Source organism: Coregonus clupeaformis, unplaced genomic scaffold (genome assembly GCF_020615455.1).
Source record: "Coregonus clupeaformis isolate EN_2021a unplaced genomic scaffold, ASM2061545v1 scaf0368, whole genome shotgun sequence".
In the NCBI taxonomy this organism is placed as follows: Eukaryota; Metazoa; Chordata; class Actinopteri; order Salmoniformes; family Salmonidae; genus Coregonus; species Coregonus clupeaformis.
In genome coordinates this window covers 338818-363276 of record NW_025533823.1, presented here as the reverse complement: position 1 = coordinate 363276, position 24459 = coordinate 338818, and the positions used below count along the sequence as shown (strand labels likewise).

The following is a 24459-nucleotide window of genomic DNA, read 5'->3' as shown; positions in this document are numbered from 1 at the left end:
TGGTCCCGGGGATCGAACCCACTACCTTGGCGTAACAAGTCCCGTGCTCTACCAGCTGAGCTACAGAGGACCACATTCTGTGTGTGTGTCATTTTCATACTAGCAGGGTAGTTCAGGGAAGTTGATTTGTAGGGAGAGGCGTGTCATTGGTTTGAGAGCTGATGTTAGATTCAGTTATAAAGGGACAGTATGTACACTACACACACAGATCACATTAATCAAACAAGGTTGACCACCAGTCTTGTTGTTCACTCCATGGACCCATAATACACTGCAGGACCGTTGCATTCCTACTTCCTTGTCTATAAAGCAGCATGCCTGTCCCTGTCACACTGCTATGGCTGGCATGTGGTGCAGTATGGGACGACACTTACAGTGCCTTGCAAAAGTATTCATCCCACTTGGCGTTTTTCCTATTTTGTTGCGTTACAACCTGTAATTTAAATGGATTTTTATTTGGATTTAATGAAACGGACATACACAAAATAGTCCAAATTGGTGAAGTGAAATGAAAAAAATAACTTGTTTCAAAAAATTCAAAAAAATAAATAACGGAAAAGTGGTGCGTGCATATGTATTCACCCCCTTTGCTAGGAAGCCCCTAAATAAGATCTGGTGCAACCAATTACCTTCAGAAATCACATAATTAGTTAAATAAAGTCCACCTGTGTGCAATCTAAGTGTCACATGATCTGTCACATGATCTCAGTATATTTACACCTGTTCTGAATGGCCCCAGAGTCTGCAACACCACTAAGCAAGGGGCACCACCAAGCAAGCGGCACCATGAAGACCAAGGAGCTCTCCAAACAGGTCATGGACAAAGTTGTGGAGAAGTACAGATCAGGGTTGGGTTATAAAAAAATATCAGAAACTTTGAACATCCCACGGAGCACCATTAAATTCATTATTAAAAAATTGAAAGAATATGGCACCACAACAAACCTGCCAAGAGAGGGCCGCCCACCAAGACTCACAGACCAGGCAAGGAGGGCATTAATCAGAGAGGCAACAAAAAGACCAAAGATAACCCTGAAGGAGCTGCAAAGCTCCACAGCGGAGATTGGAGTATCTGTCCATAGGACTACTTTAAGCCGTACACTCCACAGAGCTGGGCTTTACGGAAGAGTGGCCAGAAAAAAGCCATTGCTTAAAGAAAAAAATAAGCAAACACGTTTGGTGTTCGCCAAAAGGCATGTGGGAGACTCCCCAAACATATGGAAGAAGGTACTCTGGTCAGATGATACTAAAATTGAGCTTTTTGGCCATCAAGGAAAACGCTATGTCTGGCGCAAACCCAACACCTCTCATCACCCCGAGAACACCATCCCCACAGTGAAGCATAGTGGTGGCAGCATCATGCTGTGGGGATGTTTTTCATCGGCAGGGACTGGGAAACTGGTCAGAATTGAAGGAATGATGGATGGCGCTAAATACAGGGAAATTCTTGAGGGAAACCTGTTTCAGTCTTCCACAGATTTGAGACTGGGACGGAGGTTCACCTTCCAGCAGGACAATGACCCTAAGCATACTGCTAAAGCAACACTCGAGTGGTTTAAGGGGAAACATTTAAATGTCTTGGAATGGCCTAGTCAAAGCCCAGACCTCAATCCAATTGAGAATCTGAGGTATGACTTAAAGAGTGCTGTACACCAGCGGAACCCATCCAACTTGAAGGAGCTGGAGCAGTTTTGCCTTGAAGAATGGGCAAAAATCCCAGTGGCTAGATGTGCCAAGCTTATAGAGACATACCCCAAGAGACTTGCAGCAACTTGCTGCAAAAGGTGGCTCTATAAAGTATTGACTTTGGGGGGGGTGAATAGTTAAGCACGCTCAAGTTGTCTGTTTTTTTGTGTTATTTCTTGTTTGTTTCACAATAAAAAATATTTTGCATCTTCAAAGTGGTAGGCATGTTCTGTAAATCAAATGATACGAACCCCCCAAAAATCAATTTTAATTCCAGGTTGTAAGGCAACAACATAGGAAAAATGCCAAGGGGGGTGAATACTTTCGCAAGCCACTGTAGGTTGATCAGTGTCGTATGACCTGTGTTGTTGTTGTTGTTGTTGTTGTTGTTGTTGTATATTGCACTGCTGAACAGTTATATTGCCAATCTAGACTATAGCATGGCTGTCACACCCTTCTCCTTCAGCTGCCGCTATGCCTGGCATTTATGGGACAAGTAGACACAGGTAGAAAGGAATGTCTCAGTCAGTCCAGTAGAGACAGGAACAGGAAAGAACCTCTCAGTCAGTCCAGTAGAAACCAGTAAAGACAGGAACAGGAAGGAACATCTCAGTCAGTCCCGTAGAGACCAGTAGAGACAGGAACAGGAAGGAACCTCCGTCAGTCCAGTAGAGACCAGTAGAGACAGGAACAGGAAGGAACCTTTCAGTCAGTCCAGACAGGAACAGGAAGGAACCTCTGTCAGTCCAGTACAGACCAGTAGAGACAGGACCAGGAAGGAACTTCTCAGTCAGTCCAGTAGAGACCAGTAGAGACAGGAACAGGAAGGAACCTCAGTCAGTCCATTAAAGACCAGTAGAGACAGAAAGGAAGGAACCTCTCACTCAGTCTAGTAGAGACCAGTAGAGACAGAAAGGAAGGAACCTCTCAGTCAGTCCAGTAGAAACCAGTAGAGACAGGAACAGGAAGGAATCTCTTAGTCAGTCCAGTAGAAACCAGTATAGACAGGAACAGGAAGGAACTTCTCAGTCAGTCCAGTAGAGACCAGTAGAGACAGGAACAGGAAGTAAACTCTCACTCAGTCTAGTAGAGAACAGTAGAGACAGGAACTGGAAGGAACCTCTCAGTCAGTCCAGTAGAGACAGGAATAGGAAGGAACATCGCAGTCTGTCCAGTAGAGACAGGAATAGGAAGGAACATCGCAGTCTGTCCAGTAGAGACAGGAAGGAACCACTCATTCAGTCCAGTAAAAACCAGTATATACAGGAAGGAAGTAACCTCTCAGTCTGACCAGTAGAGACAGGAACAGGAAGTAACCTCTCAGTCTGACCAGTAGAGACAGGAACAGGAAGTAACCTCTCAGTCAGTCCAGTAGAGACCAGTCAGTAGAGACATCAACAGGAAGGAACCTCTCAGTCAGTCCAGTAGAGACAGGAATAGGAAGGAACCTCTCAGTCAGTCCAGTAGAGACCAATAGAGACAGGAACAGGAAGGAACCTCCCAGTCAGCTCAGTAGAGAGACAGGAACTGGAAGGAAGTTCTCAGTCTGTCCAGTAGAGACCAGTGCAGCTTGTGACCAGTCTTCTCCTTGTGACCAGTCTTCTCCTTGTGACCAGTCTTCTCCTTGTGACCAGTCTTGTCCTTGTGACCAGTCTTCTCCTTGTGACCAGTCCTTGTGACCAGTCTTGTCCTTGTGACCAGTCTTCTCCTTGTGACCAGTCTTCTCCTTGTGACCAGTCTTCTCCTTGTGACCAGTCTTGTCCTTGTGACCAGTCTTCTCCTTGTGACCAGTCTTCTCCTTTTAACCAGTCTTCTCCTTACCACTTCCTAGATTTGCCACTTGTTTACCTCCGTTGCATATGTTATAGAATTACTCAGAGAGCCAGATATGCTTAGCTATCAGAAAAAATAGAATCATCAGAAATATAAATGCTATAAATGTACTTCCACAGGTCAATTTAGTTGTTGAATTGTGAGAAGATCAATAGGAAAAAGACAGTCCAAGAATGTCTGTTTGCTGTGCAGTCCCTCTCACTTAGTCAGTGACTTTTACCAGAGTCTAATCCAGTCCTCCCTTCGCTTTCCTTCCCTCCAGGAGCTGACAGATGACCCTCAGTTCATCCTGGGAGGAGCTACCAGAACAGACATCTGCCAGGGAGCGCTAGGTGAGTTCTGCGTAAACAGAGACCAGAAGTCTTATAAAAACTTTACTAGTACTACCTGAAAGGCTCTTTGCTAAACCCCCAACGGTCTACCACAGTACTTGGCTTGTACAAGAATGACGGAACACCATAATTACATATACAATTTAACAGACGCTCTTATTCAGAGCGACTTATAGTCAGGGCATTCAACGTAAGGTAGCTAGGTAGCTAGGTAAGACAACCACAAAGTCTTGTCATCTTACCTCTATCCTCTCTCTGGAACCAACTTCACACTAACGTCCTGGACCAGAGCTGGGTTGGCCCTGGACCAGAGCTGGGTTGGTCCTGGACCAGAGCTGGGTTGGCCCTGGACCAGAGCTGGGTTGGCCCTGGCTGACATCCATTCCTAAACACAGCCTGGTCCACACTCCACCTGCTGGCCATTCTAGTTAAATGAGTGCAACAATTTTTCTCTCTCTCTCTCAATTCAATTCAATTCAATTTCAATTTAAGGGGCTTTATTGGCATGGGAAACATATGTTAACATTGCCAAAGCAAGTGAAATAGATCATAAACAAAAGTGAAATAAACAATAAAAAAATGTAACAGTAAACATTACACTCACAAAGTTCAAAAAGAATAAAGACATTTCAAATGTCATATTATGTTAAAGTAGTTAAAGTACAAAAAGAAAAATAAATAAACATAAATATAGGTTGTATTTACAATGGTGTTTGTTCTTCACTGGTTGCCCTTTTCTTCTGGCAACAGGTCACAAATCTTGCTGCTGTGATGGCACACTGTGGTTTTTCACCCAGTAGATAAGGGAGTTTATCAAAATTGGATTTGTTTTCGAATTCTTTGTGGGTCTGTGTAATCTGAGGGAAATATGTGTTTCTAATATGGTCATACATTTGGCAGGAGGTTAGGAAGTGCAGCTCAGTTTCCACCTTATTTTGTGGGCAGTGTGCACATAGCCTGTCTTCTCTTGAGAGCCAACTAAAGTATTTATCCCCCCCTCCTTCCTCCCCCCCTTCCCTCCCCCCTCCCTCCCTCCCCAGGTGATTGCTGGCTCCTAGCAGCCATAGCCTCTCTAACCCTCAATGAGAGGCTGCTCCACCGAGTGGTCCCTCATGGTCAGTCCTTCCAAGAGGACTACGCTGGGATCTTCCACTTTCAGGTACGACTACACACACACACACACACACCAAAAGCATCTCCCTCCTGTCAGGTTCCATGTAAATGTAAACCGAACACACTTGCAGGGTTATAGCATCCTTTAAGGCCATCGGCAAGGCAATTACATTATATTAAATTCAATAATAATAATATGAATCCCTTGTTCGCTGAAATGATCGACCCATAATGGACGTTCTTTGAGTCAGTTGAACAGGGATAATCAATAGACTTTGAAGTGAAGCACTTATTCAGTGATTATATTCATAGGTCGCACCTCCGCCACTCGGTCGCGTCATCAAGACGCCCTCCGCCATTGTGGTGCCCAAAACCCAGTCATTCTGAACGGAGGCTAATGACTGTTTCGTCTAAATTACACAATAGTCGCCTGGAAATACGATGACATTGCTAAAGTAGGCAAATATTTAGTAGGAAACAACTTTGCCATCATTATCATGTCGTCAAATTTACTTTAGACTGATGTCATTAGCTAGCAAAATTATTCAAAAATAGCTAGCAATGCTAACGTTAGCTATCTAAACTCCGCTTAATCTTAGCTAGCTATATAAAGTTATACTGTATTTTAAAGTAAATCTGGTGACATTAAAATGATGACAAAAGGTTTTCATACTAATTATTTGCCTTTAGAAATGTAATCGTGTTTCCAAGCCATAGTAATGCACTTTAGACCAAAAAATCTTCATCAGCGCCCAATGAGGATGCATTGAGTTCAAAACAGTAATGTGACGAAACATGCAACCCGTGTTATCACGGTCACGATGTAGTTGGATATTAGGGATGTGACAAATTGCCAATTTTGCTTTACGTTTAGTGCCGGGCAATGACGTTATATATATATACTGCAGTCCTATACCTTTTGAAAGCACCTCGGCTACGACATGTTTGTTTATCTGTAAAAGGTGCTGCATGGTCAATCCGACGTCTGCATTGGCCCTGCAGCATTTACGGTGATATGGCCTCTGCAGAAGTCAGGACATTCATACTTCTTGCACTTCGCGGAGCAGCGCAGCCCTGTTGTCAAGGAAGTTGTTAAGGAAGTGAGTTTGTGTGTATACAGGACCTCCCGCCCCCCCCACCGACCATCAACCAATCATGTCAATGCGGAGCTATACAGAGCTACTGTATATGGAGCCCTCTGCATTCTTACACAATTTGGGAGGCGCACGGCGATGCAGCACAGAGGGCTGATCAGGCATAAGTTGGCTTTAAGGGTAACAGCTTTCTAAATGCTGACACAAAACCTTCTCTGGAGATGGTTTAGAAGCGCCACTGTATGGGCATTTACTTGTCTGTAAAGGAATGCCGCTTTCTAATGTCCATCACTAGACGACCTGAACTGTCAATCAAATAATCTCGAGGTGCCTGCGTGCAGCCTGCCTGCCTGCTGCCTGGGCGCAGATCACTCTCTCCTAATTTTTTTTATTTTAAAGTTAGTTAAATACCGTGACTTTTAGTAGAAAGAAAACACATCTTCCGAACCGTACACTAGGCCTATCTATCAGTATAGGCAGGTCAGCCACCAGACAGACAGACAGAACCGTGCACTAGGCCTATCTATCAGTATAGGCAGGTCAGCCACCAGACAGACAGACAGAACCGTGCACTAGGCCTATCTATCAGTATAGGCAGGTCGGCCACCAGACAGACAGTCAGAACCGTGCACTAGGCCTATCTATCTTCAATCAAAAGCTGTATCTCACAATGGAATGCTGTATTTTGCAATATCTTGGCTTGCAATGTCTCGCAACTTCAGTAAAGCAGGGCCTATCATCAATGAATAGGCTGGGATATTCTACAGGCAGCAGACCTGTAGACAGAACACACTGGCCTCCTTAGGGAAGAGAGAGAGCAGGCAAGACAGCTGGGATTTCAATTTTGTGTGGACAAAAACATAGTTTCTTCGTTAGGGATTTTTCTTAACATTAAGAATCTAAATTCTGTTTAAACGTTCACAACCATACTGGATATGTTCATCAGGTGACTGATAAACAATAATCATATATTATTACTACTTGTGTGGTCTACATTGGCTTGTGAGACTAGGGTCAGTCTCAGTCCACAAGAATGCTGCCCTTTTGAGGTAGCATTTTAAGGAAGTCACCATTGTTTTATTGAGACCCACCCTAGGTTTCAGGAGACAGCTGTGTTCAGTGTTTTGCTACCCAGCTGAAGTTGGTAAAAAAAAAAAAGATGTCTCTCTGTCTTCAGTTCTGGCAGTTTGGTGAGTGGGTGGACGTGGTGATTGATGACCGGCTGCCAACGAAGGATGGAGAGCTGCTGTTCGTCCACTCCGCCGAGGGCAATGAGTTCTGGAGCGCCCTGCTGGAGAAGGCCTACGCCAAGTACGTCAACAAAGGCCTGGGTTGCGTCCCAAATTGGAGCTCTGTTCCCTATTAAGTGCACTACTTTTAACCAGGGCCCATGTGCATGTAGTATAAACACTCTGTCATATAGAGTTCATGATGTGTGACGTGTGTTTATCCCTGTGTAATACTGTCTCTGATAAGTGAATGTGTATCCCTGTGTGTAATAATAATAATAATAATAATAATAATAATAATAATAATAATAATAATAATTAGTCATTTAGCAGACGCTCTTATCCAGAGCGACTTACAGGAGCAATTAGGGTTAAGTGCCTTGCTCAAGGGCACATCGACAGATTTTTCACCTAGTCGGCTCGGGGATTAGAACCAGCAACCTTTCGGTTACTGGCACAACGCTCTTAACCACTAAGCTACCTGCCGCCCTAATACGGTCTCTGATAAGTGAATGTGTATCCCTGTGTGTCTCCCCCCGTCAGGCTGAATGGTTCCTACGAGGCTCTGTCTGGAGGCAGCACCACAGAAGGGTTTGAGGACTTCACCGGTGGTGTGTCTGAGATGTACGAGCTCCGGAAGGCTCCACGGGACCTGTACAGGATCATCAGCAAAGCCCTGGACAGAGGCTCCTTGCTGGGCTGCTCCATCGACGTGAGTCCCCCCTCCCCTTCCCTGGTCCTTCTGGTACTGCGGTCCTGGAAAACAGCCAGGGGACAGTTAGTTTGATGTTCCTACAACATTATCATGACCTTGAAATAGTCATAACATAGCTTTAACGTAGTCATAAAACAACATTATCATGACCTTGCAGGACATAGTGTAACTGGTCGGATTCGACATCTTAACCATTAGACCAAGGGGAAATTCCTCATTGCGAGAGCGTGGTTCCAAATCAGCTCCACCACAATAGCATAAAATAGTCAATTCATCCAGCCCCACAATAAGATAACACTGATTCAGATGCATCATGGATCTTGTATTTTTCTAATTACATCTTGTGACTACAGATAACCAGTGCCTTTGACATGGAGTCTGTCACGTTCAAGAAGCTGGTGAAAGGACATGCCTACTCAGTCACCGGCCTCAAGCAGGTAGGTTTATACCAGACTAGGAACCCTGGTTTTACCTGGGTCTGACTCCAATGTATCTGGGTCTTCCCAGGTTATCAGACCCTGCTTTGGCACCCTGGTCCAGAGGTCATACCAGTCACTGTCTCTAGTGTGTTGTTAGTATGTAGACTGTGTCTCTAGTGTGTTGTTAGTGTGTAGACTGTCTCTAGTGTGTTGTTAGTATGTAGACTGTGTCTCTAGTGTGTTGTTAGTGTGTAGACTGTCTCTAGTGTGTTGTTAGTTGGTAGACTGTGTTTCTAATGTGTTGTTAGTATGTAGACTGTCTCTAGTGTGTTGTTAGTTGGTAGACTGTCTCTAGTGTGTTGTTAGTATGTAGACTGTCTCTAGTGTGTTGTTAGTTGGTAGACTGTTTCTAGTGTGTTGTTAGTATGTAGACTGTCTCTAGTGTGTTGTTAGTTGGTAGACTGTTTCTAGTGTGTTGTTAGTATGTAGACTGTCTCTAGTGTGTTGTTAGTTGGTAGACTGTGTTTCTAGTGTGTTGTTAGTATGTAGACTGTCTCTAGTGTGTTGTTAGTTGGTAGACTGTGTTTCTAGTGTGTTGTTAGTATGTAGACTGTGTTTCTAGTGTGTTGTTAGTATGTAGACTGTCTCTAGTGTGTTGTTAGTTGGTAGACTGTGTTTCTAGTGTGTTGTTAGTATGTAGACTGTCTCTAGTGTGTTGTTAGTTGGTAGACTGTTTCTAGTGTGTTGTTAGTATGTAGACTGTCTCTAGTGTGTTGTTAGTTGGTAGACTGTCTCTAGTGTGTTGTTAGTATGTAGACTGTCTCTAGTGTGTTGTTAGTTGGTAGACTGTGTTTCTAGTGTGTTGTTAGTTGGTAGACTGTCTCTAGTGTGTTGTTAGTATGTAGACTGTCTCTAGTGTGTTGTTAGTTGGTAGACTGTGTTTCTAGTGTGTTGTTAGTATGTAGACTGTGTCTCTAGTGTGTTGTTAGTTGGTAGACTGTCTCTAGTGTGTTGTTAGTATGTAGACTGTCTCTAGTGTGTTGTTAGTTGGTAGACTGTTTCTAGTGTGTTGTTAGTATGTAGACTGTCTCTAGTGTGTTGTTAGTTGGTAGACTGTCTCTAGTGTGTTGTTAGTATGTAGACTGTCTCTAGTGTGTTGTTAGTTGGTAGACTGTCTCTAGTGTGTTGTTAGTATGTAGACTGTCTCTAGTGTGTTGTTAGTTGGTAGACTGTGTTTCTAGTGTGTTGTTAGTATGTAGACTGTGTCTCTAGTGTGTTGTTAGTTGGTAGACTGTCTCTAGTGTGTTGTTAGTATGTAGACTGTCTCTAGTGTGTTGTTAGTTGGTAGACTGTTTCTAGTGTGTTGTTAGTATGTAGACTGTCTCTAGTGTGTTGTTAGTTGGTAGACTGTTTCTAGTGTGTTGTTAGTATGTAGACTGTCTCTAGTGTGTTGTTAGTTGGTAGACTGTTTCTAGTGTGTTGTTAGTATGTAGACTGTCTCTAGTGTGTTGTTAGTTGGTAGACTGTCTCTAGTGTGTTGTTAGTATGTAGACTGTCTCTAGTGTGTTGTTAGTTGGTAGACTGTCTCTAGTGTGTTGTTAGTTGGTAGACTGTGTTTCTAGTGTGTTGTTAGTATGTAGACTGTCTCTAGTGTGTTGTTAGTTGGTAGACTGTGTCTCTAGTGTGTTGTTAGTATGTAGACTGTCTCTAGTGTGTTGTTAGTATGTAGACTGTCTGTAGTGTGTTGTTAGTGTGTAGACTGTGTCTCTAGTGTGTTGTTAGTATGTAGACTGTCTCTAGTGTGTTGTTAGTTGGTAGACTGTGTCTCTAGTGTGTTGTTAGTTGGTAGACTGTGTTTCTAGTGTGTTGTTAGTATGTAGACTGTCTCTAGTGTGTTGTTAGTTGGTAGACTGTTTCTAGTGTGTGTTAGTATGTAGACTGTCTCTAGTGTGTTGTTAGTATGTAGACTGTCTCTAGTGTGTTGTTAGTGTGTAGACTGTGTCTCTAGTGTGTTGTTAGTATGTAGACTGTCTCTAGTGTGTTGTTAGTGTGTAGACTGTGTCTCTAGTGTGTTGTTAGTTGGTAGACTGTCTCTAGTGTGTTGTTAGTATGTAGACTGTCTCTAGTGTGTTGTTAGTTGGTAGACTGTGTTTCTAGTGTGTTGTTAGTATGTAGACTGTCTCTAGTGTGTTGTTAGTTGGTAGACTGTTTCTAGTGTGTTGTTAGTATGTAGACTGTCTCTAGAGTGTTGTTAGTTGGTAGACTGTCTCTAGTGTGTTGTTAGTATGTAGACTGTCTCTAGTGTGTTGTTAGTTGGTAGACTGTGTTTCTAGTGTGTTGTTAGTATGTAGACTGTCTCTAGTGTGTTGTTAGTTGGTAGACTGTGTCTCTAGTGTGTTGTTAGTATGTAGACTGTCTCTAGTGTGTTGTTAGTATGTAGACTGTCTGTAGTGTGTTGTTAGTGTGTAGACTGTGTCTCTAGTGTGTTGTTAGTATGTAGACTGTCTCTAGTGTGTTGTTAGTTGGTAGACTGTCTCTAGTGTGTTGTTAGTATGTAGACTGTGTTTCTAGTGTGTTGTTAGTATGTAGACTGTCTCTAGTGTGTTGTTAGTATGTAGACTGTGTCTAGTGTGTTGTTAGTTGGTAGACTGTCTCTAGTGTGTTGTTAGTTGGTAGACTGTCTCTAGTGTGTTGTTAGTATGTAGACTGTGTTTCTAGTGTGTTGTTAGTATGTAGACTGTCTCTAGTCAATCAATCAATTTTATTTTATATAGCCCTTCTTACATCAGCTAATATCTCGAAGTGCTGTACAGAAACCCAGCCTAAAACCCCAAACAGCTAGTAATGCAGGTGTAGAAGCACGGTGGCTAGGAAAAACTCCCTAGAAAGGCAAAACCTAGGAAGAAACCTAGAGAGGAACCAGGCTATGAGGGTGGCCAGTCCTCTTCTGGCTGTGCCGGGTGGAGATTATAACAGAACCATGCCAAGATGTTCAAAAATGTTCATAAGTGACAAGCATGGTCAAATAATAATCAGGAATAAATCTCAGTTGGCTTTTCATAGCCGATCATTAGAGTTTAAAACAGCAGGTCTGGGACAGGTAGGGGTTCCATAACCGCAGGCAGAACAGTTTAAACTGGAATAGCAGCAAGGCCAGGCGGACTGGGGACAGCAAGGAGTCACCACGGCCGGTAGTCCCGACGTATGGTCCTAGGGCTCAGGTCTCTCAGTTGGCTTTTCATGCCGATCATTTAGAGTTGAAAACAGCAGGTCTGGGACAGGTAGGGGTTTCGTAGCCGCAGGCAGAACAGTTGAAACTGGAATAGCAGCAAGGCCAGGCGGACTGGGGACAGCAAGGTGTCATCATGCCCGGTAGTCCTGACGTATGGTCCTAGGGCTCAGGTTCTCAGAGAGAAAGAGAGAACGAGAGAATTAGAGAGAGCATACTTAAATTCACACAGGACACTGGATAAGACAGGAGAAGTACTCCAGGTATAACCAACTAACCCCAGCCCCCCGACACATAAACTACTGCAGCATAAATACTGGAGGCTGAGACAGGAGCGGTCCGGAGACACTGTGGCCCCATCCGAAGAAACCCCGGACAGGGCCAAACAGGAAGGATATAACCCCACCCACTCCGCCAAAGCACAGCCCCCGCACCACTAGAGGGATATCCCCAACCACCAACTTACAATCCTGAGACAAGGCCGAGTATAGCCCACAGAGGTCTCCACCACAGCACAAACCAAGGGGGGCGCCAACCCAGACAGGAAGATCACGTCAGTAACTCAACCCACTCAAGTGACGCACCCCCTCCCAGGGACGGCATGAAAGAGCACCAGCAAGCCAGTGACTCAGCCCCTGCAACAGGGTTAGAGGCAGAGAACCCCAGTGGAGAGGGGAACCGGCCCGGCAGAGACAGCAAGGGCTGTTCGTTGCTCCAGCCTTTCCGTTCACCTTCACACTCCTGGGCCAGACTACACTCAATCATATGACCTACTGAAGAGATAAGTCTTCAGTAAAGACTTAAAGGTTGAGACCGAGTCTGCGTCTCTCACATGGGTAGGCAGACTGTTCCATAAAAATGGAGATCTATAGGAGAAAGCCCTGCCTCCCGCTGTTTGCTTAGAAATTCTAGGGACAATTAGGAGGCCATGCGTCTTGTGACCGTAGCGTACGTATTGGTATGTACGGCAGGACCAACTCGGAAAGATAGGTAGGAGCAAGCCCATGTAACGCTTTATAGGTTAACAGTAAAACCTTGAAATCAGCCCTTGCCTTAACAGGAAGCCAGTGTAGGGAAGCTAGCACTGGAGTAATATGATCAAATTTCTTGGTTCTAGTCAGGATTCTAGCAGCCGTATTTAGCACTAACTGAAGTTTATTTAGTGCTTTATCCGGGTAGCCGGAAAATAGAGCATTGCAGTAGTCTAATCTAGAAGTAACAAATGCATGGATTAATTTTTCTGCATCATTTTTGGACAGAAAATTTCTGATTTTTGCAATGTTACGTAGATGGAAAAAAGCTGTCCTTGAAACAGTCTTGATATGTTCGTCAAAAGAGAGATCAGGGTCAAGAGTAACGCCTAGGTCCTTCACAGTTTTATTTGAGACGACTTTACAACCATCAAGATGAATTGTCAGATTTAACAGAAGATCTCTTTGTTTCTTGGGACCTAGTACAAGCATCTCTGTTTTGTCCGAGTTTAAAAGTAAAAAGTTTTCAGCCATCCACTTTCTTATGTCTGAAACACAGGCTTCTAGCGAGGGCAATTTTGGGGCTTCACCATGCTTCATTGAAATGTACAGCTGTGTGTCTAGTGTGTTGGTAGACTGTCTCTAGTGTGTTGTTAGTATGTAGACTGTCTCTAGTGTGTTGTTAGTTGGTAGACTGTGTTTCTAGTGTGTTGTTAGTATGTAGACTGTCTCTAGTGTGTTGTTAGTTGGTAGACTGTTTCTAGTTTGTTGTTAGTATGTAGACTGTCTCTAGTGTGTTGTTAGTTGGTAGACTGTCTCTAGTGTGTTGTTAGTATGTAGACTGTCTCTAGTGTGTTGTTAGTTGGTAGACTGTGTTTCTAGTGTGTTGTTAGTATGTAGACTGTCTCTAGTGTGTTGTTAGTTGGTAGACTGTGTCTCTAGTGTGTTGTTAGTATGTAGACTGTCTCTAGTGTGTTGTTAGTATGTAGACTGTCTCTAGTGTGTTGTTAGTGTGTAGACTGTGTCTCTAGTGTGTTGTTAGTATGTAGACTGTCTCTAGTGTGTTGTTAGTTGGTAGACTGTCTCTAGTGTGTTGTTAGTATGTAGACTGTGTTTCTAGTGTGTTGTTAGTATGTAGACTGTGTCTAGTGTGTTGTTAGTTGGTAGACTGTTTCTAGTGTGTTGTTAGTATGTAGACTGTCTCTTGTGTGTTGTTAGTATGTAGACTGTGTTTCTAGTGTGTTGTTAGTATGTAGACTGTGTTTCTAGTGTGTTGTTAGTATGTAGACTGTCTCTAGTGTGTTGTTAGTATGTAGACTGTGTTTCTAGTGTGTTGTTAGTATGTAGACTGTCTCTAGTGTGTTGTTAGTATGTAGACTGTGTCTCTAGTGTGTTGTTAGTATGTAGACTGTGTTTCTAGTGTGTTGTTAGTATGTAGACTGTCTCTAGTGTGTTGTTAGTTGGTAGACTGTCTCTAGTGTGTTGTTAGTATGTAGACTGTGTCTCTAGTGTGTTGTTAGTGTGTAGACTGTCTCTAGTGTGTTGTTAGTATGTAGACTGTGTCTCTAGTGTGTTGTTAGTTGATAGACTGTCTCTAGTGTGTTGTTAGTATGTAGACTGTGTTTCTAGTGTGTTGTTAGTATGTAGACTGTCTCTGGTGTGTTGTTAGTATGTAGACTGTTTCTAGTGTGTTGTTAGTATGTCGAATGTGTCTCTAGTGTGTTGTTAGTATGTAGACTGTGTCTCTAGTGTGTTGTTAGTATGTAGACTGTGTTTCTAGTGTGTTAGTATGTAGACTGTTTCTAGTGTGTTAGTATGTAGACTGTGTATGTAGTGTGTTGTTAGTATGTAGACTGTGTCTCTAGTGTGTTGTTAGTGTGTAGACTGGGTCTCTAGTGTGTTGTTAGTATGTAGACTGTCTCTAGTGTGTTGTTAGTATGTAGAATGTGTCTAGTGTGTTGTTAGTTGGTAGACTGTCTCTAGTGTGTTGTTAGTATGTAGACTGTGTTTCTAGTGTGTTGTTAGTATGTAGACTGTGTCTCTAGTGTGTTGTTAGTATGTAGACTGTGTCTCTAGTGTGTTGTTAGTGTGTAGACTGTCTCTAGTGTGTTGTTAGTATGTAGACTGTGTCTGTAGTGTGTTGTTAGTTGATAGACTGGCTCTAGTGTGTTGTTAGTATGTAGACTGTGTTTCTAGTGTGTTGTTAGTATGTAGAATGTGTCTCTAGTGTGTTGTTAGTATGTAGACTGTGTCTCTAGTGTGTTGTTAGTGTGTAGACTGTGTCTAGTGTGTTGTTAGTATGTAGACTGTCTCTAGTGTGTTGTTAGTATGTAGACTGTGTCTCTAGTGTGTTGTTAGTTGGTAGACTGTCTCTAGTGTGTTGTTAGTATGTAGACTGTGTCTCTAGTGTGTTGTTAGTATGTAGACTGTGTTTCTAGTGTGTTGTTAGTATGTAGACTGTCTCTAGTGTGTTATCAGTATGTAGACTGTGTTTCTAGTGTGTTGTTAGTATGTAGACTGTCTCTAGTGTGTTATCAGTATGTAGACTGTCTCTAGTGTGTTGTTAGTATGTAGACTGTGAGTGTTAGTGATATCTGACCACCCCTGTCCTGTTCCAGGTGGACTACCAGGGTCAGGTGGAGAGGCTGATCAGGGTGAGGAACCCCTGGGGACAGGTGGAGTGGACTGGGGCCTGGAGCGACAAGTGCGTCTCCTCTACCTCTAACCCTCACATGAACACTGCTATAACAGAACCACCACTTCCACAAGCAAAATGTTATTACAACCGACACAACTACCACTAACCCCAGATTTTCACCACAAACCTGAACCTTGCATAACACATAATGGATGACCCATTAGCTTAGTTTCCACCCCCTTGCGCAACCCCCTAGGTTGTCTCAGTTTCTCAGCAGTAGTCTGTTCTTGTGTCCCTGTCTGTGTCCAGTTCTCCAGAGTGGGATGAGTTGGACCCAACTGAGAGAGAGGACCTGCATCTACAGATGGAGGACGGAGAGTTCTGGTAAGACTGGGCTTATTGCGATTCCATGAGCTACTAATAGTGCTGAGTCACAGTTCAACCTGATATTTTAATCTTTCCTCTCTAAAATCATATGTTTCTCCATCAGCCTTCATCAGAATTAGGCAAACAGCTAATAATAATAATTATTATTATTATTATTATTATTATTATTTATTACATATGTAAAGCGCTTTTCAATATACAATAATAATTTCAAAGTGCATCAAATAAAAGTTAAAATAGAAAAATAGTTTGTTTTTTTACAAAGCAAATATATATATATATATATATATATATATATAACCATGTCATAAAAGCAAAAATCAAAGTCTAGGAAGAAGGGCAGGCCAGCCGATAGAGGTGAGTCTTAAGGCCTGCTTTAAAAGCCCCAACAGTCTGAACAGCCCTAAGATGATCAGGAGGGGAGTTCCATAGGCGTGGTGCTCGGGGAGGGAAAGGCTCGGTCCCCGTTGTTCGGGGAGGGAAAGGCTCGGTCCCCCGTTGTTCGGGGAGGGAAAGGCTCGGTCCCCCGTTGTTCGGGGAGGGAAAGGCTCGGTCCCCCGTGCTCGGGGAGGGAAAGGCTCGGTCCCCGTGCTCGGGGAGGGAAAGGCTCGGTCCCCCGTGCTCGGGGAGGGAAAGGCTCGGTCCCGCGTGCTCGGGGAGGGAAAGGCTCGGTCCCCCGTGCTCGGGGAGGGAAAGGCTCGGTCCCCCGTGCTCGGGGAGGGAAAGGCTCGGTCCCCCGTTGTTCGGGGAGGGAAAGGCTCGGTCCCCCGTTGTTCGGCCGGGTCCTGGGTGCATGAAGCAGTTTGGCGTGGCTTGACCGTAGGGTGCATGGAGGTTCATAGTGGGAGAGTAGATCTGACAGGAAAGCAGGTCCGATCCCATTTAGGGCTTTGTAGACCAGGAGGATAATTTTAAAGTCAGTTCTTTTGAGGGACAGGTAGCCAATGGACATCAGCAAGAATGAGGGTGATGTGGGCAGGCTTTTTGGTTTGTGTCAGAATCCTTGCATCACTGTTTTGAATGAGCTGTAATTTATTAATTGAGTTTGCAGGCAGGGCTAATTACTGCATTCCCATCAATTCTGGAGAAAACGAATGCATGGATAAGCTTTTCTGTGTCAGAAGTGGTGAGACAGGGTCTTAGGTGGGCAAGCCCCCAAACAAGACGACGTAGTAGGGTATTAACATCATAAAGTTATACAAGGAATAATAATATGCCATTTAACAGACGCTTTTATCCAAAGCGACTTACAGTCATGTTATGTATGGGTTGCCTTAGCAGGAATCGGACCCATGACCTTTGACCCTTGGCGTTGCAAGTGCCATGCTTTACCGACTAAGGCGGCAGGTAGGCAAGTGGTTAAGGGCGTTGGGGCAGTAACTGAAAGGTCGCTGGTTCGAATCCCCCAGCTGACTAAATGAAAAGTATGCCCATGTGCCCTTGAGCAAGGCATTTAACCCTAGTTCCTCCTGTAAGTTGCTCTGGATAAGGGCATCTGCTATATGACTAAAATATGAAATATTAACAAAATAAATATAAATATAAGCATGGAAATCTCAATCTATGTTATATTCCCTCTAGGATGTCATTCCAGGAGTTCCTGAGGCAGTTTTCCCGTCTGGAGATCTGTAATCTGACGGCGGACGCTCTGAGTGAAGACGGCCTCAGCCACTGGAACACCGTCAAGTTCCACGGCATGTGGAGACGGGGGAGTACCGCCGGGGGCTGCCGTAACCACCCCAGTGAGTCACACACAGTTGACTAGTACATATTTTACATACCAGAACACGTAAAACATACCAGAACACGTAGAACATACCAGAACACGTATTACACATTAACACATTTACAGGAGATTTACATTAGAATAAAGGGGAAGGAAAGGGGGATAGTTAGTCAGTTGTACAACTGAATGCGTTCAACTGAAATGTGTTTTCTGCATTTAACCCAACCCCTCTGAATCAGAGAATACAGGGGCAGCCGGAGGATGCAGGAAGGAACCACCCCAGTGAGTCAGAATCAGATCACGTACCAGAACACAGAATATTTGTGTCCAGATTTCTCTATTGAGGCCTAAGTCAAATGTGATTTGCTTATTCTTACAAAAGTACAGACTCAGAGCTTCTAAATGGTGTATCATACACTGTAGTTGGAGGAAACATGGGGAAGTCATGCTGCTTTAAAAGTTGATACATTCAGTAGAAGAAAATGCCCTTTGAAAGATTTTGTGGATATTTTCACACTTCATAGAGAGCTTTGTTTAAACCCATTCAGCATCGTTCACACCCTCTTAAGCCTTAGCCCCACCCATCTCTTAAGCCTTAGCCCCACCCATCTCTTAAGCCTTAGCCCCACCCATCTCTTAAACCTTAGCCCCACCCATCTCTTAAGCCTTAGCCCCACCCATCTCTTAAACCTTAGCCCCACCCATCTCTGAAGCCTTAGCCCCACCCATCTCTTAAGCCTTAGCCCCACCCATCTCTTAAGCCTTAGCCCCACCCATCTCTTAAACCTTAGCCCCACCCATCTCTTAAACCTTAGCCCCACCCATCTCTGAAGCCTTAGCCCCACCCATCTCTTAAACCTTAGCCCCACCCATCTCTTAAGCCTTAGCCCCACCCATCTCTTAAGCCTTAGCCCCACCCATCTCTGAAGCCTTAGCCCCACCCACACATCTAAACACATGGGAGTCAGCATGGTATTGTCCTCCAGAAAGTTGTCTCTCTACTTTTAAACCCAGCTAAATTCAGGGCAGCAATATTTTTCAACTTTGGCAGTTGTCCATAGCTTTCCAAAAATCCACGGTAGCAAAGATGATCTATATACTGACCAGGGAAGCGCCCATTCTTTTATAGACAGAAGCCTGTGACATGACAGACCAATTAGGACTCATCTCTCGGCATGTCCAACCACTCCATTATCTCAGCCAATCATGACTAGCCTGAAAGCTTCCTGTCTTTCTCCATGTATAGCTCAGTACTTTCTTCTTGGTTAAACTAGGTTAATCAGTTAACATGTGTATTCATATTAACAGATCCCAGACCAGTTAAGGCACATGAAAGTTCACATGTTCAAGAAGGCATTTCTGCAATAAACAAAAAAAACGTATTTTTTCTTTTCAAGCGGCCTACTGTGAAGTAGGAAGTAGCGTCCGATGCCTCAGATACTGTAACTAAGTCCCATTTACAGTGAGTCAGAGTCAACATGATACCATACCAGAGCACGAAGAACAGTTCAGATATGATGTTTACTAAACACTTATAGATGCATAATGAAACGGAACAGAACTGGACCACAGCAGCATCAACCCCCAGTATAACTCTGTTCTATCCCTGTGTTACTCTAGACACGTTCTGGATCAACCCCCAGTATAACTCTGTTCTATCCCTGTGTTCCTCTAGACACGTTCTGGATCAACCCCCAGTATAACTCTGTTCTATCCCCGTGTTACTCTAGACACGTTCTGGATCACAACCCCCAGTATAACTCTGTTCTATCCCTGTGTTCCTCTAGACACGTTCTGGATCAACCCCCAGTATAACTCTGTTCTATCCCTGTGTTACTCTAGACACGTTCTGGATCAACCCCCAGTATAACTCTGTTCTATCCCTGTGTTACTCTAGACACGTTCTGGATCAACCCCCAGTATAACTCTGTTCTATCCCGGTGTTACTCTAGACACGTTCTGGATCAACCCCCAGTATAACTCTGTTCTATCCCTGTGTTACTCTAGACACGTTCTGGATCAACCCCCAGTATAACTCTGTTCTATCCCCGTGTTACTCTAGACACGTTTTGGATCAACCCCCAGTATAACTCTGTTCTATCCCTGTGTTCCTCCAGACACGTTCTGGATCAACCCCCAGTATAACTCTGTTCTATCCCTGTGTTACTCTAGACACGTTCTGGATCAACCCCCAGTATAACTCTGTTCTATCCCTGTGTTACTCTAGACACGTTCTGGATCAACCCCCAGTATAACTCTGTTCTATCCCCGTGTTACTCTAGACACGTTCTGGATCAACCCCCAGTATAACTCTGTTCTATCCCTGTGTTACTCTAGACACGTTCTGGATCAACCCCCAGTATAACTCTGTTCTATCCCCGTGTTACTCTAGACACGTTTTTGGATCAACCCCCCAGTATAACTCTGTTCTATCCCTGTGTTCCTCTAGACACGTTCTGGATCAACCCCCAGTATAACTCTGTTCTATCCCTGTGTTACTCTAGACACGTTCTGGATCAACCCCCAGTATAACTCTGTTCTATCCCTGTGTTACTCTAGACACGTTCTGGATCAACCCCCAGTATAACTCTGTTCTATCCCCGTGTTACTCTAGACACGTTCTGGATCAACCCCCAGTATAACTCTGTTCTATCCCCGTGTTACTCTAGACACGTTCTGGATCAACCCCAGTATAACTCTGTTCTATCCCCGTGTTACTCTAGACACGTTTTGGATCAACCCCCAGTATAACTCTGTTCTATCCCCGTGTTCCTCTAGACACGTTCTGGATCAACCCCCAGTATAACTCTGTTCTATCCCTGTGTTACTCTAGACACGTTCTGGATCAACCCCCAGTATAACTCTGTTCTATCCCTGTGTTACTCTAGACACGTTCTGGATCAACCCCCAGTATAACTCTGTTCTATCCCCGTGTTACTCTAGACACGTTCTGGATCAACCCCCAGTATAACTCTGTTCTATCCCCGTGTTACTCTAGACACGTTCTGGATCAACCCCAGTATAACTCTGTTCTATCCCCGTGTTACTCTAGACACGTTTTGGATCAACCCCCAGTATAACTCTGTTCTATCCCTGTGTTCCTCTAGACACGTTTCTGGATCAACCCCCAGTATAACTCTGTTCTATCCCTGTGTTACTCTAGACACGTTTCTGGATCAACCCCCAGTATAACTCTGTTCTATCCCTGTGTTACTCTAGACACGTTCTGGATCAACCCCCAGTATAACTCTGTTCTATCCCCGTGTTACTCTAGACACGTTCTGGATCAACCCCCAGTATAACTCTGTTCTATCCCTGTGTTACTCTAGACACGTTCTGGATCAACCCCCAGTATAACTCTGTTCTATCCCCGTGTTACTCTAGACACGTTTTGGATCAACCCCCAGTATAACTCTGTTCTATCCCTGTGTTCCTCTAGACACGTTCTGGATCAACCCCCAGTATAACTCTGTTCTATCCCTGTGTTACTCTAGACACGTTCTGGATCAACCCCCAGTATAACTCTGTTCTATCCCTGTGTTACTCTAGACACGTTCTGGATCAACCCCCAGTATAACTCTGTTCTATCCCCGTGTTACTCTAGACACGTTCTGGATCAACCCCCAGTATAACTCTGTTCTATCCCCGTGTTACTCTAGACACGTTCTGGATCAACCCCCAGTATAACTCTGTTCTATCCCCGTGTTACTCTAGACACGTTTTTGGATCAACCCCCAGTATAACTCTGTTCTATCCCTGTGTTCCTCTAGACACGTTCTGGATCAACCCCCAGTATAACTCTGTTCTATCCCTGTGTTACTCTAGACACGTTCTGGATCAACCCCCAGTATAACTCTGTTCTATCCCCGTGTTACTCTAGACACGTTCTGGATCAACCCCCAGTATAACTCTGTTCTATCCCTGTGTTCCTCTAGACACGTTCTGGATCAACCCCCAGTATAACTCTGTTCTATCCCTGTGTTCCTCTAGACTGCGTTCTGGATCAACCCCCAGTATAACTCTGTTCTATCCCTGTGTTCCTCTAGACACGTTCTGGATCACAACCCCAGTATAACTCTGTTCTATCCCTGTGTTCCTCTAGACACGTTCTGGATCAACCCCAGTATAACTCTGTTCTATCCCCGTGTTACTCTGGACACGTTCTGGATCAACCCCCAGTATAACTCTGTTCTATCCCTGTGTTACTCTAGACACGTTCTGGATCAACCCCCAGTATAACTCTGTTCTATCCCCGTGTTACTCTAGACACGTTTTGGATCAACCCCCAGTATAACTCTGTTCTATCCCTGTGTTCCTCTAGACACGTTCTGGATCAACCCCCAGTATAACTCTGTTCTATCCCTGTGTTACTCTAGACACGTTCTGGATCAACCCCCAGTATAACTCTGTTCTATCCCTGTGTTACTCTAGACACGTTCTGGATCAACCCCCAGTATAACTCTGTTCTATCCCCGTGTTACTCTAGACACGTTCTGGATCAACCCCCAGTATAACTCTGTTCTATCCCTGTGTTCCTCTAGACACGTTCTGGATCAACCCCCAGTATAACTCTGTTCTATCCCTGTGTTCCTCTAGACGCGTTCTGGATCAACCCCCAGTATAACTCTGTTCTATCCCTGTGTTCCTCTAGACACGTTCTGGATCACAACCCCCAGTATAACTCTGTTCTATCCCCGTGTTCCTCTAGACACGTTCTGGATCAACCCCCAGTATAACTCTGTTCTATCGCCGTGTTACTCTAGACACGTTCTGGATCAACCCCCAGTATAACTCTGTTCTATCCCTGTGTTACTCTAGACACGTTCTGGATCAACCCCCAGTATAACTCTGTTCTATCCCCGTGTTACTCTAGACACGTTTTGGATCAACCCCCAGTATAACTCTGTTCTATCCCTGTGTTCCTCTAGACACGTTCTGGATCAACCCCCAGTATAACTCTGTTCTATCCCTGTGTTACTCTAGACACGTTCTGGATCAACCCCCAGTATAACTCTGTTCTATCCCCGTGTTACTCTAGACACGTTTTGGATCAACCCCCAGTATAACTCTGTTCTATCCCTGTGTTCCTCTAGACACGTTCTGGATCAACCCCAGTATAACTCTGTTCTATCCCTGTGTTACCTCTAGACACGTTCTGGATCAACCCCCAGTATAACTCTGTTCTATCCCTGTGTTACTCTAGACACGTTCTGGATCAACCCCCAGTATAACTCTGTTCTATCCCCGTGTTACTCTAGACACGTTCTGGATCAACCCCCAGTATAACTCTGTTCTATCCCGTGTTACTCTAGACACGTTCTGGATCAACCCCCAGTATAACTCTGTTCTATCCCCGTGTTACTCTAGACACGTTTTGGATCAACCCCCAGTATAACTCTGTTCTATCCCTGTGTTCCTCTAGACACGTTCTGGATCAACCCCCAGTATAACTCTGTTCTATCCCTGTGTTACTCTAGACACGTTCTGGATCAACCCCAGTATAACTCTGTTCTATCCCTGTGTTACTCTAGACACGTTCTGGATCAACCCCCAGTATAACTCTGTTCTATCCCCCGTGTTACTCTAGACACGTTCTGGATCAACCCCCAGTATAACTCTGTTCTATCCCTGTGTTACTCTAGACACGTTCTGGATCAACCCCCAGTATAACTCTGTTCTATCCCCGTGTTACTCTAGACACGTTTTGGATCAACCCCCAGTATAACTCTGTTCTATCCCTGTGTTCCTCTAGACACGTTCTGGATCAACCCCCAGTATAACTCTGTTCTATCCCTGTGTTACTCTAGACACGTTCTGGATCAACCCCCAGTATAACTCTGTTCTATCCCTGTGTTACTCTAGACACGTTCTGGATCAACCCCCAGTATAACTCTGTTCTATCCCCGTGTTACTCTAGACACGTTCTGGATCAACCCCCAGTATAACTCTGTTCTATCCCTGTGTTACTCTAGACACGTTCTGGATCAACCCCCAGTATAACTCTGTTCTATCCCCGTGTTACTCTAGACACGTTTTGGATCAACCCCCAGTATAACTCTGTTCTATCCCTGTGTTCCTCTAGACACGTTCTGGATCAACCCCCAGTATAACTCTGTTCTATCCCTGTGTTACTCTAGACACGTTCTGGATCAACCCCCAGTATAACTCTGTTCTATCCCCTGTGTTACTCTAGACACGTTCTGGATCAACCCCCAGTATAACTCTGTTCTATCCCCGTGTTACTCTAGACACGTTCTGGATCAACCCCCAGTATAACTCTGTTCTATCCCTGTGTTACTCTAGACACGTTCTGGATCAACCCCCAGTATAACTCTGTTCTATCCCCGTGTTACTCTAGACACGTTTTGGATCAACCCCCAGTATAACTCTGTTCTATCCCCGTGTTCCTCTAGACACGTTCTGGATCAACCCCCAGTATAACTCTGTTCTATCCCTGTGTTACTCTAGACACGTTCTGGATCAACCCCCAGTATAACTCTGTTCTATCCCTGTGTTACTCTAGACACGTTCTGGATCAACCCCCAGTATAACTCTGTTCTATCCCCGTGTTACTCTAGACACGTTCTGGATCAACCCCCAGTATAACTCTGTTCTATCCCTGTGTTCCTCTAGACACGTTCTGGATCAACCCCCAGTATAACTCTGTTCTATCCCTGTGTTCCTCTAGACGCGTTCTGGATCAACCCCCAGTATAACTCTGTTCTATCCCTGTGTTCCTCTAGACACGTTCTGGATCACAACCCCCAGTATAACTCTGTTCTATCCCTGTGTTCCTCTAGACACGTTCTGGATCAACCCCCAGTATAACTCTGTTCTATCCCCGTGTTACTCTAGACACGTTCTGGATCAACCCCCAGTATAACTCTGTTCTATCCCTGTGTTACTCTAGACACGTTCTGGATCAACCCCCAGTATAACTCTGTTCTATCCCCGTGTTACTCTAGACACGTTTTGGATCAACCCCCAGTATAACTCTGTTCTATCCCTGTGTTCCTCTAGACACGTTCTGGATCAACCCCCAGTATAACTCTGTTCTATCCCTGTGTTACTCTAGACACGTTCTGGA

General features: G+C 44.4%; 1 protein-coding gene across 5 annotated transcripts in view; it reads left to right on the top strand.

The window, feature by feature from the left end:
- The window catches only part of LOC121555340 (calpain-1 catalytic subunit-like), a 56965-nt gene that overhangs the window by 14763 nt on the left and 17743 nt on the right, over positions 1-24459 (top strand). For all 5 annotated transcript variants that reach the window (XR_006658597.1, XM_045215109.1, XM_045215106.1 and 2 more), the window contains 8 exons: positions 3782-3851; positions 4892-5010; positions 7236-7369; positions 7831-7999; positions 8356-8439; positions 15240-15325; positions 15569-15643; positions 17228-17388. Coding sequence is in view for 4 of the 5 variants with exons in the window: in XM_045215109.1 (XP_045071044.1) it covers positions 3782-3851; positions 4892-5010; positions 7236-7369; positions 7831-7999; positions 8356-8439; positions 15240-15325; positions 15569-15643; positions 17228-17388 (898 nt within the window). In the remaining variant the exon portion in view is untranslated. The remainder of the gene's footprint in view (positions 1-3781; positions 3852-4891; positions 5011-7235; positions 7370-7830; positions 8000-8355; positions 8440-15239; positions 15326-15568; positions 15644-17227; positions 17389-24459) is intronic.